Consider the following 24,724-nt stretch of genomic DNA (forward strand, 5'->3'; position numbering starts at 1 on the left):
AAACACGTTTAAAGAAATCAAACGTATTTTTTAGCTAATTTAATATTAAAAGCATTTTAATATGCAACACCTATGGTATGTTTAAGGTTGCGTTATGAGTTTTAAAAATTGTTTAAAATAGTCTTACAAGCTATTTAACAGAAAAATTAGGTTATTTGGGTTATACATATTAAAGTATTTTTTAAACTCAAATAAATTATAAAAAAATATTTGAAAAAAAAGTATCATTTTGATGATTTTCCTCAAATGTACTCTTCCGGATAATTTGGAATGTAGTTTAAATTTTAAAAATATTATCAATTAGTAAAAATACCCATACAACTTTCAAAAATTTAAGGATATGGTCATAATTTAAAAAAAAGTCAAATGATCCTCATTTATATTTTAGAAATCATTTTTTTAACTCGTTTCCAAATAAATTTAACATGCTTGAAAGTACTTTAAACATATGATTACTAAATAGTAAATAATTTTTTAATAGTAAAATTTATTATTTAAGCTATAAATTATAAGCCTTAAAGTTATAGCCCCAGTTTGGATAGTGACATGAGACAAAATAATTTTAGATAAAAGTCTAAAATTGAATAAAATATTATTTTTTAATATTATTATTATTTTAATATTTGAGAAAGTTGAATTGTTTATTATATTTTATGTCAAAATTTAAGAAAGTTGTAATAATGAAATGAAATAAGATAAGTTGAATTGAGATGGTTTCTCAATCCAAACCGGGCCAAACTATATTTCTCATTGCAATCTCAAATATATACCTAAACAACCTAATTTTTCCATTACAAAGTTTTTAAGATTATTTAATACCTTTTAAGATTTTTACCGCAATTTCAAAGAGGTCCTTAGTAGACCTCTCCCCATCATTTATCTTCTTAAATAAGTAGCATCCTTCATTACAATTTTTCTTCTTAAATGTTTTAGGCTGTGTTTGGCTCCCAAACTAAGTTGAGATCAGTCTAATTTTAAGCCGAATCTAACATCCAAACATCTAACTCTCAAATTACTAAACTCATCCTAATTCAAAACCTTTTTATACGTGGGACCCACAACATTTTCAACTTAAAATATTTTTATATATAGAACTCACAATATTTTTCAATTTTTCATAAAAAGTATTAAATTCATCTTAACATTCAAATACATTTTAAACTCAGTTTAGATAAACCATACATAACTCTCTCAACTCATTACTATTAATAACAAATGCAGTTTAATTCAACTCATATCAACTCAATATCTAAACACAATCTTAATCGGTAGCTTGCGGCACCCTAACCAACAAGTGCCACGTAGACACCATTGGATGAAATTTCCAAAGGTTCCAAAAGCATAGCAAATTCTAAAAAATATTAAGTGTTGGTTTGGTTACAAACTATCTCATCTTATATAATTATTATAATTTTTCTAAACTATCGCACAAAATATAATAAATAATTCAATTTTTTAAAATATCAAAATAAAAATAATATTAAAAATTTATATTATAATAATATTTTATTCAACTTTTAACAAAACATCTCATATCATTTTATTTAAATTATGTAATTAAACGAGGCCTAATAGATATGGCCGTGTGGATTAAAAAACATATGCAAATCGAAATGTATAAGGCTCACATAAACGATTTAATCTCATTTCATTACATAATTATAATTTTATTAAATTTTTATATAAAATATAATAAATAATTTAATTTTTTTAAAATTTTAAAATAATATTATTAAAAATAATATTTTATTTAATTTTTAATTTTTATCTCATTTCATCTCACATCTTCTCTTCATTCAATCCAACTCTTTAAAGTTCAAACAAGTTTAGTTTTTTTTTGAATAAATCTTCTTCATACACTACTGTGCGAAGAAGTCCCAACACACATAATGTGCTGGAGTGAGAAAAAAAAAAATTAATTATGAAGGGTGTGTTGCGGCTTCCGGCTGATGCGCAGCACAGCCCTTTTTCTTTTTACATTTTTGGAACAATTTGTTTTACAATTTTTAAATTTCGCCAGCGCTCAAATCTCAGATCTACCCGAAGGGGACTCCAGACTCGCACAGTAAACGCGCGCTCATTCCTCTCTGAGTCAAGTCTCAACAATGCCGGCGACTGACGCGGAGTTCGATAACAGAGTACGGTTCTACACCTTAAAAATGCGCTTTGAATTCTCTCTCATTTTCTCTTTAACACTTTCTCACTTATTTGCAGCCGTCCCCTCATTCCACCTTCACGATCGGGTTAGCTTATCTTCAATTTAGGGTTTATTTTGCTCTATATACATTTACGTTCAGTTATTCACTTCCATATTCCGATCTCGAGGATTTTTGTTGTCGTGCTCGTACTTCGGAGAGTACACATTATGCGTGTGTGCGCCGCTGCGAGTATGCCTTGATGTTTAGGGTTTTGATTTGTGCTTTAGAGAGTACGCATTTGCCGATGTTGGGAATCTGGAGCACTGCACCAAGTACTTGAACCAGACGCTTGTTACTTACGGATTTCCGGCTTCTCTCGATTTGTTCGCAAATGATCCGGTGCGTTTTGACGTTGATCGCGGTTTGGTTTGGCTTGGATTTTTATATGACATTGTTTCTTTATTTTTATCTGTGTTTTTTGTGCTCTGTAGGTCTCCGTTGCGAGGACTTGCAATTGTATATACTCGTTGCTTCAGCAGAGGCAGCGGGACGTCGAATTTAGAGACTCTGCTAACGAGCAGAGACAGCGGTAACTGAATTTACCTCAATTTCTGAACAATTTTATTGTTTTAATTTGTCTGACTAATTAGAGTTCAGTGGATCAGTGATTCTTAAATGGTGCATTTTTGTTCATCCTAATAAAGTTGATCATTTCCGATTAAATGGTGAATAATGTTCCCTGGGAGTTTGTTTAAATGGAGTTAATGTCTTTAAGCTCAATTCATTCATTTGGCATATAAAAGTAACTTGCCATGTTTACTCACTACTTGCATATTTTGGGATTAGAACTTGTAGATTTTTTTAATTTTTGTAATGAATTTTAGGTAAATTTGAATTTCGCATGTGTGCTTGATGGAACCCACAGATTTTTGGTTCATTTTGGCGTCCCGGAAACAATGCATTTTAGAATGGCATGGTTGATGTAATTAAAAAAATTATATCTTTTTTTTTAAATACGTATTACTGTGTAAGTCTTGGAATTCTGGAATTCCAAACTTATTGTTTTTCATGTTGTAGCTTACTATCGGACATATCAAGACTGGAGGCCAAAGTTGAGAGGCTTGAGACACAGTTGCAATCCAAAGATAGGGAGATAGCAACCATTACCCGAACGGTTGGAGCCTCGCATTCAGAGTGAAATTTTTAAATCAGTTTGATCTGTTGATATCATTTGTTTGTCTTGCGTGATTAGGAAGCTAAAGCTACAGCAGCTTTTAAGGCTCAAATTGAAAAGCTACAGCAGGAGCGAGATGAGTTTCAAAGAATGGTCATTGGTAACCAGGTTAATATTTTGTGATTTAGAGGGTGTAGTTTTGATATGACTCGCTGAAAGCGAATGAATCCTGATAAGTATCAGTTTCATATTCTGATGTTCCAAAAGCAAGCAAGAACTCAACAAATACATGAGATGAAGAAAAAGGAAAAAGAGTATGTCAAGCTGCAGGTAGACTATTTTCTAAATGGTTTTTTGTTTTTGTTTTTGTTTTTACTTCTGGCAGTGGGATAAATCGAAGGTTTACACGAGTGGTTGAGATGGCAGATTTTGTAATGTGGGAATCATTTTGTTTTGTCTCCAGGAAAGGCTAAACCAAGTGTTGATGGAAAAAAAGAAGGAATCTAGATCGGGCATGGAAATAATGAATTTGCTTCAGGTATTTACTGGCCAATGCTAATGGTCATAACATGATTAGTTGATTTCAATTTTATCTACCTCATGAATTTTGTGAATGTGTAAACAGAAAGAAGGGCGGCAGCGTGGAACATGGAATGGGAAAAAGGCTGACAATGATTTCTATAAAAAAATCGTAAGCTGCCTGATTGACTTTTTTCATATTCTTTACAACAATTAGTTAGCTTATACCTTGCATACTCATTGCAGGTAGATGCGTATGAGGCAAAGAATCAAGAGTTGATGGCAGAGAATGCTGATTTAAGGGCATTATTACGATCAATGCAGGTATATCCTTAGAAATGGTAACAATGTACTTTGCAAATTTATTACATCAAATATATATTTGTCTATGCTTCAGTGTTATTCTGATGACAAAATGATTCCATTTGACAAAATTAAAATGTTAATTTATTTAGAAAGAAGTTTTCCCCTTCCTTCTAAACCAACCTCTATATGAGAAGCTTCCATTTGTGTTGGTGGTCTGGCAATGAGTTCTTACTCCAGGCATGATTTACTCACAGTTGGACATGCGTGACTTTTTTAATGCTCCTAATGGGTTGTCCAAACAATCAACGGCTGTCAATGAAGGAGTTGAAACTGACCCCTCAAAGTCCCCATTGGGAGGGAGGACGGTATGATGACTTTCTGAATGATTAAAGCGTGTTCTTTTGCGTTGGCTATGGTGCTATATGTAAGATTTAAGAGGAATGCTAGCAGGATGTCTTTGACTTGCCCTTTCGCATGGCTAGAGATCAAATAGAGGAAAGCCTCCGAACTAAGATGGCTTCCATTAAGGTACCTCCTTTTTTTTATCAGTTACAGATCATCTTGTGGTTACTATGTACGACAAGATGTTCACATGTTTTATTGGTTATGCTTTGAAATTTTGAAGGAGCGTATGGTTCAATTGCAAGATGCACAGAAAGGTGCTGAAGTTACTTCTGAAGCAACTGAGAGGGAGCTTGAGCTTGAAGCTCAACTTGTTGAGGCTAGGAGCATAATACAGGAGCAGGTACTATACTCCTCTAATGCTTATCATAATGCATTTTTGTAATGATGTGGATCACCTTCCAAGTGAAACCAATGTGCTACTGAGTTGATGGTTCATTACCTATTTGTATGGTTATCCCTGAAAATTCTCTCCATTCAAATGAGTGCTAGAGTCTTGCTTGCTTTCCTCATCTTATAGCTTCACATAAATTTTTCTTTATGCGGATCACCTTATATTTCTTGTTTTACAAGCAAGCTTTTAATGTAAGAGTCTGAATACTTTACACAGTGCAAGATCAGGTTTGGTGTATTGTTGTTGCTCCTTTTGGGTTATTTAGTGCAGAATCTAAATATGTAAAGCATTAGCTTTTGTAGAAGTTGTTCAATGATCCCTAAAGTATTCTATTACTTCCCAAATGAAGAAGTAAAGTGTGACTATAAGAGGCTTGCCAGTGGAGTTAAATTTGTAATTTAGAGTTGGCAAAACATGTTTCTTTTTCAAACAATGTATGCTTACCTTCCAGTTCATATAACTAGAACCATGTGCTCTTCTAACTGCTCGCATTTCAAATATCTTATCATTTTCTGTTTTGGGGGGTTACGATTAATAGAAATACAATAATTTGTTCACAGGCCTCTATAATGTCTAAACATCTTGCTAAGTCTGAGAGGCCAAGGTATTTCCAACATCCCTTACATTGTTGGTGAAGTTCATATCAAATATTTAGATATTTATGCTGAAGAGTAAATGGCCATATTAATTCTAACAGGGATTCTATCATTTCATCACCAGTTGAGGTATAATTATTTCTTTCTGTGATATTTCTTATTCTTGTCATTTGGACTCCAGCAATGAATCTGTTAAATTGATGCTAGTTACATATTGACATTTTCTTGCATTGTACTAAGTGCTTGTTGTTTCTGTTTGAAGTTTATGGGATCAGGCTTAGATGAAAGAAAAGTTCATTCTAAATAGAGAAGTGCTACATACACAAAGAAATTATACAAAAACAAATCCACAAACTGATGTGATTTCATGAGATCCGTTAGATCTACTTTACAATAAAAGTAACTTCACAATCTGACGTACTATATCAAGCTACATCAGTTTATGGGTTTACTTTTGTGTAACCCCTTTGTGTCTATAGTATTTCCCTTCTAAATAATGCTATGTTAGGAAGTATGAAGTCGCTGCATGGGGGATGTTAACTTCTTGTCTCTATTTGAAAGTTCTAATTAAAATGATTAGATGTCAATTGCTTTCTCCATTTATTTTGACTTTGACATTTGAAAGCCATGCCCACATATCTACAGTGTATGAAATGTAACAAATACTGAGATGTTAAATGATTGGTTTGAACTTTCCTGCAACATTCCACCGCAACCCTGAAATATGAGGCTAGGAGTTTGGGTTGTAAAGACATTCCCAGAGGATATCTCTATTTTATGTGGTCATCTCTTTTTAATCTTAACCTATATGCTTTCGAGGTATAATTAATTATGCTTTTCAGAAAATATCTCATCTCATCTAATCATTACAACTTTCCCAACTTTCAATACAAAATAAAATAAACAATTCAACTTTTTCAAATCTCAAAATAAAAATAATATTAAAAAATATATTCTAACAATATTTTATTCAACTTTTTAACTTTAATCTCAACTCATCTCATCTGCGAAAACAAACGAGGCCTAAGTTATGTACTTATAAAAAAAACAAAAAAAAAATATCTTTAAGTTATGTTTTGTATTCTTGTAATTTTGTCAAGTGTGCTCCCTGCCGCTCTACTCTCACAGCAACAGTAACTGTTTGACTAGCATCAGTGGCTTTTCACCTCTTGAGTTCTATTAGTTAGCTAATTTAACCCTTATGGGTCTGGAGTGTTTACAAAGATAATGAAGATGGGGCTGAGATGGCTGTTCAACAAGTTGTTGATCAATCCCAGCCTGTAGATATTGGCAGTATAGATTTTCCTAATATCCCACATATTGGACTATTTAAATGCTAATTTCATTAGACGATACAAGGCAATCCCGATAGGTGTGCAACTAGCATGGCTTTGTAAGGGTGGCTAATGCACTCAATCTAGGTACCCAACAATGGAGGTTTTTCGAGAAAGAATGCAACTTTGCCCCCACAACTCTCTTTGCTCCCTCAGTGTGCTTGTGTCTGATGTAGGCTTCTTATATAGGGGTGAAAGTTGGTCGGTCCGGACTGGGGAAACCGACCGGACAGATCCAAGACCAAGATGGTTGGTTGGTCCTTGAAATAGAGGACCGAGACTTTTCGATTCGGTCCCAGTTCAGGGGTTTCCCACCCTGGACCGGGCCAGACTGACCAAATTTAAAAAAAAAATATTTATTATTTATATAATAATTGTATAATTAATTATATAATTTTCATCTAACTTATCACCATTAAAAATATAAAATTTTAAATATGTTTTTAACAAATTAATATTCTATTAATTAATTAATGTATAATATCAAATAACTAATTATATAGATATAAGTTAAGAATGTAATTTTCATCTAATTTATTATTATTGACCATATAAAATAATTTTTTATTGAGTTAGGTTGTGTTTGGATAGACAGATGAGATGAGATGAGATAATGTTTTGAATAGTAGTTGAATAAAATATTGTTAGATATAATTTTTTAGTATTATTTTTATTTTGGGATTTGAAAAAGTTGAATTGTTTATTATATTTTTGTATGAGAATTTGGAAAGGTGTAATGATGAGATGAGATGAGATAAAGAAGTTTGTGTATCCAAACCCAGCCTTAGTTACATAATCCACATTAATAATTCACTTAATTTTAATTTAGTATTTTAAATAAAAAAATAATTGGGCCGGACCAATAACTACCGGTCCTGTTCCTAGGGATGTTCGGTCTGGTCTGGTCCGGGAAAATGATGGACCGAAAAATTTCTCACCCCCCGACCGGACTGATTTACACCCCTATGAATCTTATATGATGATTTACATCCCTTATATGTTAGTTATTATTTAATTAAAATCCTTTCTTAGTAATAGAATACGTCTTGTATGAGAAGTAAACTTTGTGCTGTCAACAATAAGTTAATAACAGCCACATTTGCAGTGGCGTTAGTTTGACTTGCTTTTATTTTTATTTTTTATGAGTAGTCTGACTTGCTTGCTTGATGTTCAGGGGGTAAGAAATTAACAAGCACGGGAGAGTTTTGGCCCGCATCGAGAATCAAAGTGAGCTGTATGCAGAGATGAATTGCAACTTGCAATCCTGTAATTTTGTATATTTATTTCCAACCGGTGAATACACATCACATTGTTCATTCGGTTTGTAAGACCTAGTAGCCGCAGTTTTCATCTGCGATGTTATTATGTAGTGGAAAGTAGCTTTCGCTTAGTATCGTATTCTTACAAAGTTGCGAGTTGCAAGCTCCATAATCAAATTATGATCATGCTGTACACGCTATTCGCTTTCGTTTTTTTTTTTTTAATTTTTTTAATTTTTGGCAAATGCAATTCCGTTGTATTTGTTTTTATTTATTACGCAAATCTGCTGCAAAAAGCACATATAATGAAATCTCTCGTTGTTACTGTGCGCAATGTATGGGACCTAAATGGGTAAGCTCTGGTTTAAGAAATAAATAAATCTTTGAACTGCTCCTTACCCCCCTTGTGAATACGATAAAGGCCGATGTTCTTTGATAGTTGTTTTCTTAATATTGAAATTTTCTTAAAAAGCCACAGAATGCTCCATCAAAACAATGCCTTTAGCGTTGGATGGATAAGATGACAACCTATTTTTTTTTTTTATGGTTCTAAAGGGCCATATAAAAGCAAAAGGTTGCACCCATGAGTTTGAGAACAAGCAGAAACACAAACAACATATCTTCACGTTTGTCGTATTGTATTAATTACGTAGATGCTCTGAAAAACAGTTAAAAGAACTTCGTATTTAAAATTAAAATACTAATATATATATATATTTATGTGTAAGCTGATATAATAGCTTTCAATTAGTAATTATGTTTGATATGTTAACGAACGTACGTATCTGTAAATTAATAACAATTTTCAATAAAAATTTATGGTAGCATAGACGCAGTTTAACAAATCTTCTTCTGGCTAAAATTAGGTGTGATATATCCATGCGATACGGGGTAATCTTTTTTGGTCATGAGGACCTTTTTATGCCAAATCGCCTATTGGTTGTTTCTTGAAGCTGGTGAGAATTATGGAACAGCTTCATGTTCTTTTCTTTTATTTAATCTTTGCCGTAAAATGGAAGTCAGTTTTGTTTTCTATGATTTGGTTAACTACTACGCATTATTCTTATAATCAAAATATAATCATCCCCGGCCACTTGTTTTTGTGATATCACTTTTAGAAGTAGAAGTAAACCTCGAAAGTCAACTGAATATATGGCTGTGTAATACTTGTACGTAGACCTTTCCTGTTTATTCAACGAATCTAACCCCTCCCTAATGAAGTAATGAGCCTTCAAAATAAAAACTACTTTTTATCCAACAAATATGGGAAAAACTTGCATAAACAACATGCAGTCATATATATATATATAGTTCTTTGTTTACAAGTTCTAGCAATGTTGTATGTGAAGGTTATGATACAAAAAAATAAATCTAACTATTTTCATCATTTTAAATTTTTGAGATAAGTGGTGAATTCAGATAATATCAAGACAAAATTTCTAAGTTCGAATCCTGATTTAATTTCACATTCTGGCATTTTCACAACGTGACAAGTGGCTAATTAATTAACTCCATGCATCCATATATACACCAAGCTACTATCCTCCATGCAGAGAACTAATAAGATTAGAAAGGTAAACAGGACGCAAAGTTTATTAGACTTGTCTTGAGGAATTGGTAATTGCACATGCAGAAGAAGAAGCGCAAATAATATTTAACCCCATTGTTTAACGTGACCTTAAGAACAAAGGTATAGTTCTTCCTTTTTTCCTCTGTTTGCATGTTAGTTGCTATTAAAGAATTCTATATTCACTCCGAAGAAAGCAACACAAAACAGCACACAAAGAAAGAATGGAACAAAAATTATTTTTTTTTTTTTAAAAAAACAAAAAAAAAAAGAGGAGAAGAAAAGAAGAGGAAACTACAATAATTAATGCTAAATCAGCTCCTCAATCGTCATCATAAAAAGGATCATGCAGCCTAAGACCCCGTCATTCACCTTAGAATCCGGACTATCGAATTCTGTCTATATATACTATCAGCTGCATGCCACGAATTTGCAGAAGTGTAGTGCAGAGAAATTCATAAACCTATCGCGCGCTTCAAGTACTTCCCAGAAAAGCCAACTGCCAAAACCGTTTGATCGCTACTGAAAATGGATCGTGATCAGCGGCGCAGGGGTGCAGGTAAAAGATATTCTTTACTTCAAGGAGATGAATTCAACCATAAAATCCTGTCGGGGAATTCTTCTGTGGGATACTCTTCTCGTATCTATTACCACCGGAGCAATGAAGGAGTTCCCTTTAAGTGGGAAATGCAGCCCGGAACACCCAAAGACCCACCAAAGGATGAAGGAATTCCCCCGCTCAGTCCTCCACCGGCTGTGCTGAGCTTAGGCCTACCCAAGCCATGCATCAAAGTACAACCTAATAAGGCAAAAACCTGGCCAAGGATTAGGTTTTGGAACAAAAGCAAGAAAAACAAACAAAGATCAGAAGATGTCAAGGCAGGGCCTCGGCGGAGTCATGACCACACGACTGGCTCGGACAAATTTGAAAGGTTTGAGTTTTGTAGCTCTGACCGTGAATTCATGACATCACCGCGAATATCAAGTTCTTCATCCTCCTCATCTTTGTCCTTTTCAAATGGCCCTTCATTGCAGTCATCAAGGCTACAGAGTCCGGGTAGGGATTCGTTTCGAGTGCCTTTAAGTTGCAGTCCTTGGAATATAAGCACGATTCTAAGTTCGATTGCAAGGCATGTTTGATTTTATGTGAATCTGATTGTGTTAGGCTCCTGGCTTATTATTTTTTCTCTTTCGTTATGCTTTGTAATATATATATATATAAATCTCAAATGGTTAATGAAAATATAAAATACCTATTCGATCATCTTGTGTTCTATATATATATATATATATGACCCCTTGACATTCCAAAAAGGGGAATCCTCAAGTAATTTTCCTAAATCCTTTCAAGGCTAACAACTACATGCGTGAATGGGACCATGCCACCGTTTTCACCAAAGAGAAGAGGACGAAAGAATGGGACTTGGTGTCCTCTCTTTGCAAAGAACAGGAAGAGAGCGAGAGAGAGAGAGAGAGAGAGAGATTTTGTATATTGAATATTGGTTTAGGCTTAGAGGAACGTGCTGTTAATTTTGGAGAATATTGAAGTATATAATTGGTCCGAAATTTTCTGTCCGTGAATCTTCTTAAAACATGTTTCCATTTGCTCCAAACGACGATTTTGAACGGTTTGCAAACATCCCTAGTGTACATTATCTCATATGTATATATGTTTCTGTAACAATATATTGACATGACTGATCATTTGCTAAAAAGGAAAACTTGGAAAAAAGGAAGACGAACGTATCTCTGACAGTCCTCAAAATAGGAAGGGAGTATCAATCAGATATAATGGCGGGATTGGGAAAGAACATTAATCCTAAATCCAAGCTGATAGCTAGGGCTGTTATGGATGTATTTCCTTTCCGATACATCTCGTACTCCCCCTACCGATTATATATAGTCAACACAGTAATTCTTTCTTCTGCACAAATAAACAATGGACCCAGAGCGCTGCAAAAATGGTGAACAGATAACGCATTCTGTACTTCAAGCAAATCAATGCTTTGTAAACAGAATTCTGGCAAGAAGCTCGTCTGGTGGCCGGTCTTCGAGTTTCTATCACCGGAACCCTGGAAATGTTCCCTTTAAATGGGAACTGAGGCCTGGAAAGCCCAAAGATCAACCATTGGATGATGATGATGATCATATTGTACAGCCATCCCTCGGTCCTCCGGGGCCTCCGCCGGTTGCTCTCAGCAAACGCCTTTCGAGGCCGAGGGTTGACTCGCCACGGCCAATAATATGGTTCTGGAGGAAGTTCATCAAGAAAAACCTGAAGTCGAAGACAATCTAAGCCGTCTCTCGACCGCCCGGAGCGTGACATTGATGTTTTGCGATTGGGATATATTTGACAAATTTGTTAAGTTTCGGTCATGGCGTAGTGGTAGCTCTTCGATCATCGTTATCTAATAGGCCGTCCCCTGATATTGATGTTGTTTCGTTACACCAGCGTTCAAAATTACTAACCTTGAAAAGGGTTTTTATTTTATTGGACGGACAATGAATGATCCAACCTATAGATATCGATTTGGAATGCAGAAGTACTGTTGAAAAAAGAAAAACACTACCTCATTTGGTTGGTTGGTTTGTTAGAAGAGGAGGTGAAAGTGGATAAAATATTATTTTTATTTCAAAGTTTAAAAGAATTAAATTATTTATTATATCTTATATAAAAATTTAAAAAAATTATAATAAGAAAATATAGTTTATGCAAGGGCCAACAATGTAGAGCTTTGTAATCAAGATCACCAGTGCTTTTACACCCGGAAACCTCGTAGCAGATCAAGCACCGGATCGTGCAATGTTTTGTTTTGTTTTTTTTTGGATTGTCGTGAAGGGGTTTTTCTTAAATTACTGTTTGAATAGTTTGATGAGAATAAATAATTTTAGATAAAAGTTAAATAAAATATTGTTATAATATTATTTTTTAATATTATTATTATTGTGAGATTTAAAAAAATTGAATTATTTATTATATTTTATGTAAAAATTTAAAAAAATTATAATGATGATATGAAATAAAATATTTTCATTGTTCAGGATAAGTTGAAAACAATAAAAAAGAAAAATGCTAGAGGTAGTTATAGTTGTGCAAGCATCATATTTATTCATTTTTTAAAAATAGAGCATGGTATTTGTGCACTCAATAATTATAAATATTATTTAAAAAAAATAAAATATATGTCTATTATAAGAATAAACGGGACTAGTTTATATCTTGAATTTTTAGACTTAAAATGTGAGAGATACTTATGCTCAATATTTATTAAATTTTGTATAAATATCTCATAATGTACTAAATGCTTAATAAATATTATGAGATTTATTTTATTCATCAATTTTTTATGTTAAAAGGTTTGAAGAAGAATACTAGAAAATTCGAATCGAGAACGAGCCGTGAGGCACAAAAATATTGATTTTCTTACTTCGATTATAAATCCAATTTTCATTGATAAATATTTTTTTGGTTGTGGTTGCAAATCCAATTAAAGGAAAACCTGTTTTTAAACGATCTTAAAATCATGTATAGTGATCCATAAAATCCCACCCAATCAGATGATCAAAAAGATCAATTGCTGACCTTACATGCATGCGTGATTAGTGTGATTAACAGTTAATATTCATAATTTTTATTATCAGTCATTATTCACTACTTCACATTATATATTTTATAAAAAATATCTTTATATTTTATATAAAAAACAAATTATAACTATGAGTTATGAAAGTCAATAATAACTTGTGCGTAGCATTTATCTTTCCTAAAATGTAACATTTTTTTTTAATTTATTTTTTCTAAATGGGAGAAAATAAAATAGGGAAAATATTATGGCGGGAACACGATGCTTTTTTTCCTACGTATTAAATCACAACTTTATCGGATCCCAAATTTCAAACCTACATTTAACCACCACCACCACCCAATTTAGGGTTTGATCTTCCAAACACACACTCTCAAGACAATGTATGGAAGCCAATTCGACGGCAGCGCTGCCTTCTCCGGCGGTGGATTCATGCCCTCTCAGGCCACCCAGGCGCCCGATTCCTCTTTCTCTCCCTCCAAGGTATCCCCCCCTCTCGTGCTCGTCTTTCCGCTTCTTTCAATTCGAAGTCTGTCTTGGTTTCCGCATGGGCGGAGGAAAATCAAAATAATTTAAAGAAAGGAAATCGTGGAATCGCCCTTTTCTGCTCCGTTCAAGTAATTTGTATCTAATAAGCTGTACAGGGAGTCAAAAGTATTCTTCTAATTGGCGAAACAGAGATTTAGGTTTTTCTTTTTTGGCAAGTGGTTATGGTTTAACTGTTGTGTAATTGCCATGCCGAACTTAACCAAATCTTCTTAATTGGCTCAGTTTTTGTGAATATTGTGGTTTTCTTCATCTCTTGGCAGTCGAAGCGGACATGTTCTTATTTTAACAATCGAACCTTTTGAATTCTCCTCTTTACTTTTGAGAGGTGTGTGTAAACTCTCTCGTATATATCGCATTAGTTGCAATCTAGTGGACTGTTTCTGGAAGAAGCTGAGATAAGTTGTATTCCTCTGACTTCACATCAACCAACAGGGTCATGCGATTTTCACTTTTTTTCCTTTTGCAGAATCGCGATATCCAGTCCTTACTTCCACTGACCGTGAAGCAGATAAACGAGGCTTTCTTGTCGAGCGAAGATAAATCTAATTTTACTATTGACGGTGTTGATGTGAACAATGTAAGTTTTCTAGAAACTTGACTTTGAATGTGCCTATTTCTTTACACTTTCTTTTATGTTGGGCCTTTCTGAGTTGGAACTGTGTTCAGGTTACTCTAGTTGGAATGGTATGCAACAGAACCGGAAGAGTTACTGATGTTACTTTCATACTTGACGATGGGACTGGAAGGGTTGAGTGTAACAAATGGTAAATCTTTTTCTTCTTTCTTTTAATAATTTTCCTATCAAATTTTTATATTGGCCAATATGAGTTTTTGATGCCATGACGTTGATGGTTTATTGTCTATGCTTAGGGTTCAAGAATCTGTAGACTCAAATGAAGTGGAGGGAATTTTGTAAGATTTCTTTATAAATGCACATTCCTCATTTGGATAGGAGTACTAAGTACAGCTCTTCTTTTCTCCATATACTTCTATTTATTGATTTCTTGGTGTGGATATCAATCTAACATTAGTTTCATCAAGAAAGTTCGTAGAGAGTACCCTCGTTCTATTTTCCCCCTTATGTTAATAAATTTATCTCATTTATCTCCTCACCAATCCTCACCAATATTGTAGAGAGTTTGTTGTAGGGGGGAAGAAATACAAATTAAAAAAGTCATTGTAGCTTAGAGTTTTGAAGGGCATTGTAAGATCCCAATTTTATTCGCTCTCCTCCCCCCCCACCCAAAAAAAAAAGAAAAAGTCATTTTAAAAAGTGGAGCATGAAGGGTTCAGATTATTTGGGAACAGTTGTCAGTTTTACATAACCAGATGCATAAGAATTGCATTTTTGCTTCTAAAAAGACCTGTGATATACTCTGTAATATAATTGTAATGATTATTGTTTACCTCAGGGATGGAATGTATGTTCGGGTGCATGGACATTTGAAAGGTTTTCTAGGAAAGCGGAGTTTAAATGTTTTCTCTATAAGGTGTGGTTTCAAGTTAATCTTTTGTATATGTTTTAGCTTCTATAGTTACATATTCATAATGTTCTTTTGTCCATTTTAAAATGAACTTTGTTTGTCTCATGTAAATTACTGTATTGGGTGTGTTTCATATGTTTTTGGTAATTGAACTCCATGCATTATAATTTTTTTGTTTATAGGCTATATGCTGTTGGATAGAGTACAAGCCCAAATTTTGTTTGTAACTGGCTGAATGATTTGATTTATCTTGACCTTTGCTAACACTCGGAGCATTAACATTAATGGTATTACCATTTTGAGAACTACATCTGATGGCGTGAACAAGAGTGAGCACCTAGAGTCCCCTAGCTCCAACACAGATAAATTTGTCAATATGCTTGATCACTAAAGACTAGTGGCAATTAATGTATGAGTAATGCTATATACAGTCGTAGAGTGTGTAAGTGCCGTGCAGTTGCTTTAAAAAAAGTGGGGTCTACTATTAAAAAATTAATTATTTTCATGTGAATCTCGTATTTATTCACTAAATTTCAAAGTGAATGTACGACACTTGCGCACTCATGATTGTAACTATCATTTCTCTTAATGTATTGGTCTTCTGTAGGTAAACCATGACTTATCTTTGCACCATATTCTTGGTGAAACAAGAAATTTGTTAACAGACCTGAATCGTAGATTTTTTCACGAAGTTCAGCTTTCTAAGATTTGTTACTGACTATCTTGGTAATGCCTGTGTGACCCATTTATATTTTGGGCAACATGGTGTTGTGGAACGATAACTTTATCTCAAGTCATTTCTTGCCAACTTTGTTACTTGTCAGAAAAAGTAATTGCCAAATTTGTGGTCTACTGGTAGCCTTCAATACAAATCATTTTCATGGACAGTTTCAAATAAGGTTTCTTGTGCATGCGATGGCATAAAGATGAATGTCACCTATGGACGTGGCTGCTGTGCAATTTAGGATCGTGATTGGTCTATGCGAGGCGTCCAAGAGTCTAGCTCTCGCAATTGTGGAGATTTCTCTTGGAACTTGTAGTGATAGCACCAGTAAAACAAATGCGTTTGTTTTATGAGCTTTGCTATTCATAAGCCCCACACACCACACACCACACTTTTTTTTTTTTGGTTTTATTCTTTTTAAAATAATTGAATTCTTCTACTCATTATCTATATACCACACATTTAGTAAGAGAAAAAAATTAAAAGAATAACAAAAAGAGTGGTGTGTGAGGCTTATAAATAGAATTTTTCTTGTTTTATACCCTTCATTCTTGTTTGTTGGTATTTAATATTAAAAAAGTGACATTGAAATAAATTCAAAATGCTGGAGAATAGCATCAATGCTCAAAGTAATGAGGACCAGAGTCATGATTTGTAGAGTACTAATGCTCAAAAGTTGGAATCCTCATGGAAGATCAACCGATTGGAAAGGAAAGTTTATATAGCTACAGGTGATCTTTCAGGACTTGTTGACTTCTGAATGACAATAAAAATCATAGTAGAGCATTTTTGCCAAGAATATTTTTCTGTCAATAGGATTGCTTTCTTATACACCTGCCTTTTATGATGTTATTCATTCGCTGTGCGAAACTCCAGATGTGTGGGCCTGCAATTTACATCATGGGAGCAAGGATATGTTCCACAAAATGGGGATGTGCAAAAGGCCTACCTTTGGATTTAGTTAGTTAAGCTACTTTGACCAAAATGGAACCAACCCCTTTTTTTTTTTCTTCTTCACCTATTTTCCCATCGTCATTCAGTTGATCATACAATCATGTCAAGTGATATAACTTTCATTGAGAGAAGGTTCTTTATTATTTTTCTGACATTGAACTTGGTGTTGTTTTCAGGCCTGTCAGTGACTTTAATGAGATTGCAAGCCATTTCATTGATTGCATATACGTCCATATTTATAATACCAGGTTACGGGTATTGGTCTGAGACTCTACATACTAAGAATTTTGTCTAAGCTTTACGTGGCATTAGTAACATCTACATGGATGTTATCCATGTATATGCTCTGGCTTTCTGATGTTATTTCTATTCGCGCTTGTAGAAACCTCAAGGTGGTGTTACCACACAGCCACAGATAGCAAATTCAAGTAGTACACCTTTGAAGGGGTACCAAGCTGCCCCACCAAACCAAGTAAGAGATCTAACTGAGAATTTAGTTTTGGTGAATTATTGATTGATGTGTGCTTATTTATCTCTACACTTAATTGTTATTAGTTCTCTGGTCAACATAATGTTGATGGACAGAAGAGCATTGAACAAATGGTCTTAGATTTCTTGCAGCTGCCTTCATCCAAGTAAGTATTTATAATCCTGAAAGGAATTGTATGTTTTTCCTTTTTGATAATGATAGTGTAATCCTCCCTTTGGCAATAATGCCATTCCCCTTAAGTTTGTATGGGGGTGTCTATTCACACGTGTGAACTTGACTGCATTTCTGTTGTTAATTACTCTCTCTATGGCTGCTCTACTGACACCTTTTTATGTTCCCATATTCAGTGTAGATGAAAAGGGGGTGCACTGTAACGTTATTGCCAATCAATTAAGAGTTTCAGCGGATAAGCTCATGTCTCTCTCTCTCTCTCTCTCTCTCTCACAAGCTTTCAAACCGAAATGACTTAACTCTAAATTCCCTGGTTGTAATTGACAGGTTGGCTATTCAAAATCTTGTAGAGGAAGGTTTGATTTACTCTACAACTGATGACTTTCACTTTAAGTCAACCATCAATGGTTGACTTCTCCAATGTACAAATTACAGCAAACTAGGTCCAGGACGTCTTAGCCTCTGGTTTATTTTGCATTGTCACAGCGTGATAGCCTTTCTGCATATGGGAGACATTGGATAGAGTATTCTAATAGCCATGTGTCGTTCGTTTTAGCAAATTCTGAGTTTTTTCATGAATGTCACCTATCTTCGTTGTTTTTATGGTGGGTGACTTTTGCTTCCTATATTTATCAGCCATAAGTACGCAGTTTATTGGTGGGTGACCATTGCTTCTATACTAGGAGCCGAGCTCCGATACTCTCAAATATCATGACATGCAGAACTGATCTACCCATGAGAAACTTTTGAAAGCAATCTAAGCATTAATCAGTACTCTACGCAACTCCCAAACCAGCCCTTCGTCCTAGGCATCTACCATAGGAAAAATCTTCGCTGTGGCTAGTTCTGGCTAAGAAAATTTCCTTGGCAACGCTCCTCTGACATTTCTCAACATTTGTACTTGTGGAGGAGTCTGAATTCGCAAAATTTCCATGGCTGTGATCATTAATATCGGTTCTCCTCTTCAGAACCAACCAGCCGCTGTCTGCTGGAAGCATCACAATCATGAAACTCGCAGCAACTGACGTCAAAATTATCCTCTTCATTTTGTTGAAGCTTACCTTCAAGGAATTTAAACTATAGTCAAAATCCCATGAACGAACAGAATGCCGGTCAAGATTCGAGCCTGTAGAAGCCGAGAAATCAATCATCACACAGTGGGGACAGAACTTTTAGATAGACCTTGCTTGCAAGAAAGAGAAGAGTTAGCTTGGTAAGTTATCCACGTTAATAGAAATATAAATCATCAAATCTATCTCTTTCTATTTTGTCATTTTGTTATGTACGAGATATCTGTTCTCGTTGAGAATGTGTATGAGTACTCTATGTTTAGAACATGGAAGTAGTTGAGCTTTCATTTTCAACTCTACATCTTTTTATATGCGGGATCCGAAATCTTTTTCAACTTCCTATAAATACATCTAAATTTATTTAAACATACAAACAACATTTAAACTCATCTTAATCCTCACAAAACTTATTTCACAATCTCGATTTTCAACTCAACTTAACATCAAAACTCAACCTTAGATTCTAAATTTTAACACCTTTCAATATTTGAATCTAACCAATTGGGCGGCTCCCTCTTTTAGAGCTTAGTTGCCTCTAATTTGACTGCAGCATCATCATGGTGGCTGCAAAACCTCCACTCTGGCAGTTTAAAGGTTTAGATATTTCATAAAATCTGCCATCACAACTGGAAGTCTTGCTTATAGGTATGCAAATTCAGCATGGTTCCACGTGGTGGGTTTTGCGCTCAAACTAACTGCTCCCAAGAACGCTGGACGACGCCAACTCAGTTATAAACAACTCTGGTCTAATTTTACGATCATATATATTTTCTCAAGTCATGTTTAGTTTTTTAGTCAATTTAAACCCAACTTATGTTGTGTTTACGGCGGTTTTATAATTCTGATAATTTATGTGTCAATCACAACTTGATTTATTTAATTAAAAAATTTGAGTTCAATTGGTAGCTCTAGGTTATGATCTAATTCCCCCAACATATAAGAACGACAGTTCACCAATGTAAGATTGACAAAAGATCATGAATTAACTCTATCTTGGTCTGGCATTATTTTGGTCCTTTATCCAAGCTAGAATACATAGAGTCAAATGGAGATGAGCTTTGGGGGTCCTTTCCTTAACGGGTAAGGTGATTGTCCTTTCCTTCTTAAAAGGGTGAGGCAGTGGAGTAAGGTTTTGCAAATAACACATTTTTTGATTGACAATTACTTACAACTTAGGTATGGCAGAAGAACTGGCTAGGCTTTGGCAAGGTTTTAACCTAACAGAAATAGAGAAAGAAGAGGTTGCTTTAACAGAAGATGAAACAAAACGTGCATATGCTAGAGCACATAGATGTCTTCTTCTACTCGTCTTGATGGAAAAGAATCTCAATAAAAAAGTTTTCAAAGTTACCATGACTAAAATCTGGAATCCTAAAGGATCTCTAAGCTTCAATGAGGTTGGGCATCATAGATTTTTAGTTGAATTTCAAAAGGTTGTGGACATAAAACGTGTGATAAAAACTTAATCTGTATTCAAGCCTTTGGCAGCAATACTCCTCGTAGTGAGGTGATTTTCACTAATGAACCCTTTTGGATCCAACTACATGGTATGCCTTGGTAGCCATGACAACTGAAGGTGGGGAAGAATTGGCTTCTTAGTAGGGGAAGTCTTAATAGTAGATGTGGATGGGGATGGGGTTGGTTGGAGAAAATATCTAAGAATCAGGGTAAACATGGATATTACAAAGCCTTTACCTTATGGGAGACTAATTAGAATAGAGGGCAAACAAAACTGGATTGACTTCAAATATGAGAGATTGCCTTTATTTTATTTTCAGTGTGGGGTAATTCAGCATGTAGACAGAGTTTGTGCTCTGGAAAGAGGCAGAATAAATACAAGAGGTGCTAGTCAATCCCAATATGGCCAATGATTAAGGGTCACGGCTATTAATTTAATGGGTAATGGTGACAGAAGAGTAGGAGGTAGGGGAAACAAAACTCAGACTCATTTTCAAGGAATCGGTAAGGGTCAACTTAGTAGGGGTTCAATCACTCAATATGGTGATTAGGACGAGGTCCCCTTGGAATCCTCTCACAATCAATAAACTGAGTTTCATAACCCACTTGGTGAAGCATTTGACAAGGGAAAACAAAAATTAGAACTGGAGTACAAAATACAGGCTGAGCAAATTGAAGAGCAGAAGAAAACCTTTTCAAAGGAGAGCTACAAGGCTAATAAGGTTCATGAAGATTTGAATAACAACATTAGTAGTTCCTTTAGGAGTTTACAAGCACCTTAGATACTCGGCTTTTCACCAGGCAATCTTGTCTACTTAAGGCTTAATCCATTGAGTAATGTGGAGTTAACACCAAAGACAATGTATTGGAAAAGAAGGGCAAAAGCATTTAAATTACCAAGACTAGATAAGAAGGAAAGTGGGGACACTTGCACATGTGGCACAAGTGGTAGAAATGATAGACAGTGGAGATCAACAAGGTTTAACCAAAAAACAAAAAGATGAGCTCAATCCTGAAAAGAGCTTAACTCATGAACACATGGTGAAGGCCGCTGAACAGCCCCACCAGCAGCAATGAGATGTCTTACTTGAACTGTTGAGGGCTTGGAAACCCTTGGACAGTTCGAGAGCTTCATTTTATGGTGAGGCGAAAGTGCCCACACCTACTCTTCCTCATTGAAACCAAAAGCACGAGGGAGATGATTGAAAGAATTAGAAATAAAATAGGATTTAACAGAAGCTTTACAGTGAATGGCAAAGGAAGTATTGGAGGGTTGGCAATGATATGGAAATCTGATGCTGATATAGAAGTTGAATCATATATTAATTCACACTTACCTATTAGAGTTAATGATCCACAAATTGGGAAGGACTGGACCCTTACAGGGTTTTATGGCAACCTAGTAACTGCAAAAAGAGAAGGTAGTTAGCAGTTATTAAAGTTTTTACAACCTATGGATCATAGACCATAGTTGTGCATGAGAGATTTCAATGAAATACGTCATTAACATGAGAAACATGGGGGACCAAACATGCATTTTGCTAAAATGGAAAAATTTAGACAAGCTTTGCAAGATAGTGACTTAAGTGATATGGGATACATTGGCACAAATACACTTGGTCCAATAACAAAGAAGGACATGAATTTACCAAGGAGATGTTAGATAGAGTGCTTGCTAATATGAATGTATGAGTAAGTTTCAAGTTATTACCGTTACCATATTAGCAGCATGTTCTTCAGATCACAATCTTCTTTTAACAAACCTGAGACTCAGTTAGGCAGGATAAAACAATTTCAAGAGAGGAACACAGGGAATGATTAGGAAGAAATAAAATAGATTTATAGATATGTGAATATGAGATTGGAGCAAGATGAGTTGTAGTGGAAACAAAGATCTAAATAAAGATGGCTCAAAGAGATGGATAAAAATACTAAGTATTTTCACACTTGTGCTACTCAGATGTGTAAAACTAATTCTATTAACAACATTAGTGATGGTGAGGGGCATCTTCATACTACTTCACAAGGTATAAATTAGACTTTTCAGGATTTTTTCACTAATATGTTTGCTACTTCTAATCCCTCAAGTCAACTACAATGTGTGGAGTCTATGCCATTACTAATTACAGAGGAGATGAATAATAATATTTCAAAAGAATTTGTTTCCTCAGAGGTATAGGAAGCTGTCTTTAACATGAACCCCATAAGTTCTTCAGGACTAGATGGTTTTTCAGCTAGATTTTTTCAACAACACTGGGACATAGTAGGTAAGGATCTGTGTGAAGCAGTCACAATGGCATTGAACACAAATAGGTGGGACAGTTCTAAAAATGAGGCTTTTATAGTCTTAATTCCAAAAACCAAAAATCCTACATATGTCATAGAATTTAGGTTAATTAATTTGTGTAATGTTGTATACAAAGTAATGGCTAAGGTTCCAGCCTACATATTGAAGACAATATTGCCTAATATCATATCCCCAACTCAGAGTGCATTTATTCCAGGGAGACTAATAGCAGATAATGTAGTAGTTGCCTTTGAAGCCTTGCACTCTATTCAATGTAAAACGAGAGGTTTAACTGGGTACATGGCTCTAAAGTTGGATATGAGTAAAACTTATGACATGTTGGATGGGAGTTTTATTGAAATTGTGATGGAAAAGACGAGATTCAATAGAAGATGGATTAACTTAAATTTGAACTGTGTAACTACAGTCTCATACTCTCTCTTAATTAATGGATCCCCACAATCAGTCATTACTCCATCTCAAGGCATTAGACAGGGTGATCCATTGTTACCCTATCTATTTATACTATGTTCAGAGGCCCTAAGTCAAATGCTCAACAAGGCAGAAGAAACAAGAATGATAACTAGTTTACCACTGGGTAGAGGACAAATTCACATAAATCATCTGTTCTTTACAGCTGATAGTTTGTTATTCTGCCAATCTTCATCTTTGGAATGGACTAGGATGCTACATCTTATAGGCCAATATGAAATAGCATAAGGACAGAGGCTGAATAAAGAAAAGTCATTTTTTTTAGTAAAAACACGCAGCTTTCAACAAGGGACAACATCACTAGTATTTCAGGGGTCAGAATTACCAGCTTCTACGAGAAATATCTTGACATTCCAGCTTTGATAGGCAGATCAAGAAACAAGGACTTTAAAGAAATATTTGATAAAGTCGGAAGAAAAATGAGCAATTAGAAGCTAAAGTTTTTATCACAAGCAGGGAGGGAAATCCTAAGAAAATATGTTATACAAGCCATTCCTACTTACTCGATGTGAGTTTTTAAACTCCTTAAAAGCTTGCTGAAATAGCTAAACAGGCTGATGAGAGAGTATTGGTGGGGTCAAGCTAACTACGAGAGGAAAATGAACTAGTTGAGTTAGTCTCAAATGGGAATGTCCAAAGAGATAGGGGCTTGGTTTTAGAGACTTTAAGAACTTTAACCTTGCTTAGTTAGTAAAGCAAGGTTGGAGGATTATTAAAAATCCAAATTCTCTAGCATCAAGAATTATGCAGGTTAAATATTTCCCTCAAACAGATTTCTTCAATGCTAAGTTGGGTAGCAATCCCTCTTATATATGAATAAGCATTTTATCTGCTAGAGCTCTATTTCTAGAAGGGACCATATGGAGAATTGGTAATGAGAAATCAGTAAGAATTTGATCAGATCCTTAGCTGCCTCAACCTACTTTATACAAACTTCAAAGTGAGAACAATTTATTGGGAGATGATGCTAAAGTGAAGGTTCTTATTCAATCAGAAACCAAGGAATGAAACATATCTTTGATCAAAGCAGTTTTTAATAACACTGAAGCAGACCTAATAATTTAGATTCCAATCAGTCAGAACAATCAGCAAGACAAGTTGGTTTGGAGAAGCAATGCAAATGGATTTTTTACAGTGAGGAGTGTTTATCACTTACAAGGAGAACTATAGGAAAGAAAAAATGGACAAAATTCTCATAACTTCCACTCTTGAGAAGAATGGACCAGATTCAGATTGTGGAAGCTTGCTATATCACCAGCAATCAAGAATTTCTTGTGGAGAGCATGTAGGAATATTCTGCCTACCAAATTCAATCTATGCAAAAAGAAAATTCTGGAATACCCCATTTACCCAATATGTCTATTGGAACCAGAAACTATAGAACAAATACTTTAGGAATGTATTTCAGCTATTGATATTCTAGATCAAAGTTTCAGGAAAATTCAAAAAAGTCAGTTATCATACATAAGTGTTAAGGACTTCTTGCAAGACATGTTCAAAAAGCTAAATAAGGAAGAGATGATTGAACTTCTTTAATTCTCTGGAATTTATGGTGTAGAATGAATGAATTTGTCTTTAAGAACATACTCATTGATCCAAACATAGTGTTACACTAAGTGAATCAAATGCTGATAGATATTTTTGTTTTAGAATTAAGAGACATTACTCAGACATCATCTACAAACACAAGGAGAGTTACATGAGAGTGTCCACCTCAAGATTTTTGTAAGATCTATTGGGATGTGGTAGCTGACATTAGTCAGTATAAAAAA

The 24,724-nt window shown here is 34.7% G+C and overlaps 3 protein-coding genes across 5 annotated transcripts; all 3 read left to right on the forward strand.

Annotated features, from left to right (window-relative positions):
• The first annotated feature begins 2,010 nt into the window (after positions 1–2,010).
• LOC108998912 (afadin- and alpha-actinin-binding protein-like) lies at positions 2,011–8,322 on the forward strand. Of its 2 annotated transcripts, XM_018975675.2 has the most exons (16): positions 2,011–2,138; positions 2,215–2,243; positions 2,426–2,537; positions 2,630–2,727; positions 3,216–3,312; positions 3,391–3,480; positions 3,580–3,642; positions 3,776–3,850; positions 3,938–4,003; positions 4,078–4,155; positions 4,392–4,502; positions 4,588–4,665; positions 4,763–4,882; positions 5,494–5,537; positions 5,631–5,658; positions 8,038–8,322. In XM_018975675.2, the coding sequence occupies exons 1-16, from the start codon at positions 2,106–2,108 to the stop codon at positions 8,050–8,052; spliced, it is 1,137 nt and encodes a 378-aa protein (XP_018831220.1). In that variant the 5' UTR covers positions 2,011–2,105; the 3' UTR covers positions 8,053–8,322. The 2 variants fall into 2 exon arrangements, with proteins under 2 accessions (XP_018831220.1, XP_018831221.1); XM_018975676.2 differs by lacking the exon at positions 5,631–5,658.
• A 1,753-nt stretch (positions 8,323–10,075) lies between these two features.
• LOC108998834 lies at positions 10,076–10,829 on the forward strand. The gene has a single exon (XM_018975542.2). It carries the CDS (start codon positions 10,218–10,220, stop codon positions 10,827–10,829), a length of 612 nt encoding a protein of 203 aa, XP_018831087.2. The 5' UTR covers positions 10,076–10,217.
• A 2,742-nt stretch (positions 10,830–13,571) lies between these two features.
• LOC108998915 (replication protein A 32 kDa subunit B) lies at positions 13,572–18,248 on the forward strand. Of its 2 annotated transcripts, XM_018975679.2 has the most exons (10): positions 13,573–13,756; positions 14,289–14,399; positions 14,489–14,586; positions 14,693–14,734; positions 15,235–15,312; positions 17,161–17,239; positions 17,367–17,456; positions 17,540–17,619; positions 17,822–17,890; positions 17,973–18,248. In XM_018975679.2, exons 1-10 carry the CDS (start codon positions 13,655–13,657, stop codon positions 18,055–18,057), a joined length of 834 nt encoding a protein of 277 aa, XP_018831224.1. In that variant the 5' UTR covers positions 13,573–13,654; the 3' UTR covers positions 18,058–18,248. The 2 variants fall into 2 exon arrangements, with proteins under 2 accessions (XP_018831225.1, XP_018831224.1); XM_018975680.2 differs by lacking the exon at positions 14,693–14,734 and having other exon boundaries at positions 13,572–13,756.
• The last annotated feature ends 6,476 nt before the right edge of the window (positions 18,249–24,724 follow it).

This window comes from Juglans regia, chromosome 11, assembly GCF_001411555.2.
Source record: "Juglans regia cultivar Chandler chromosome 11, Walnut 2.0, whole genome shotgun sequence".
Classification (NCBI taxonomy): Eukaryota; Viridiplantae; Streptophyta; class Magnoliopsida; order Fagales; family Juglandaceae; genus Juglans; species Juglans regia.

Excerpts from the sequence above, each read along its gene's own strand:
- LOC108998834 (XM_018975542.2), top strand. The coding sequence starts at position 10,218 with ATGGATCGTGATCAGCGGCGCAGGGGTGCAGGTAAAAGATATTCTTTA.
- LOC108998912 (XM_018975675.2), top strand. The coding sequence starts at position 2,106 with ATGCCGGCGACTGACGCGGAGTTCGATAACAGA. Across the intron at positions 2,538-2,629 it reads ATTTGTTCGCAAATGATCCG|GTCTCCGTTGCGAGGACTTG; the intron begins GTGCGTTTTGAC and ends TGTGCTCTGTAG. Across the intron at positions 3,851-3,937 it reads AAATAATGAATTTGCTTCAG|AAAGAAGGGCGGCAGCGTGG; the intron begins GTATTTACTGGC and ends ATGTGTAAACAG.
- LOC108998915 (XM_018975679.2), top strand. The coding sequence starts at position 13,655 with ATGTATGGAAGCCAATTCGACGGCAGCGCTGCCTTCTCCGGCGGTGGA. Across the intron at positions 14,735-15,234 it reads AATGAAGTGGAGGGAATTTT|GGATGGAATGTATGTTCGGG; the intron begins GTAAGATTTCTT and ends TGTTTACCTCAG. Across the intron at positions 15,313-17,160 it reads TTAAATGTTTTCTCTATAAG|GCCTGTCAGTGACTTTAATG; the intron begins GTGTGGTTTCAA and ends TGTTGTTTTCAG.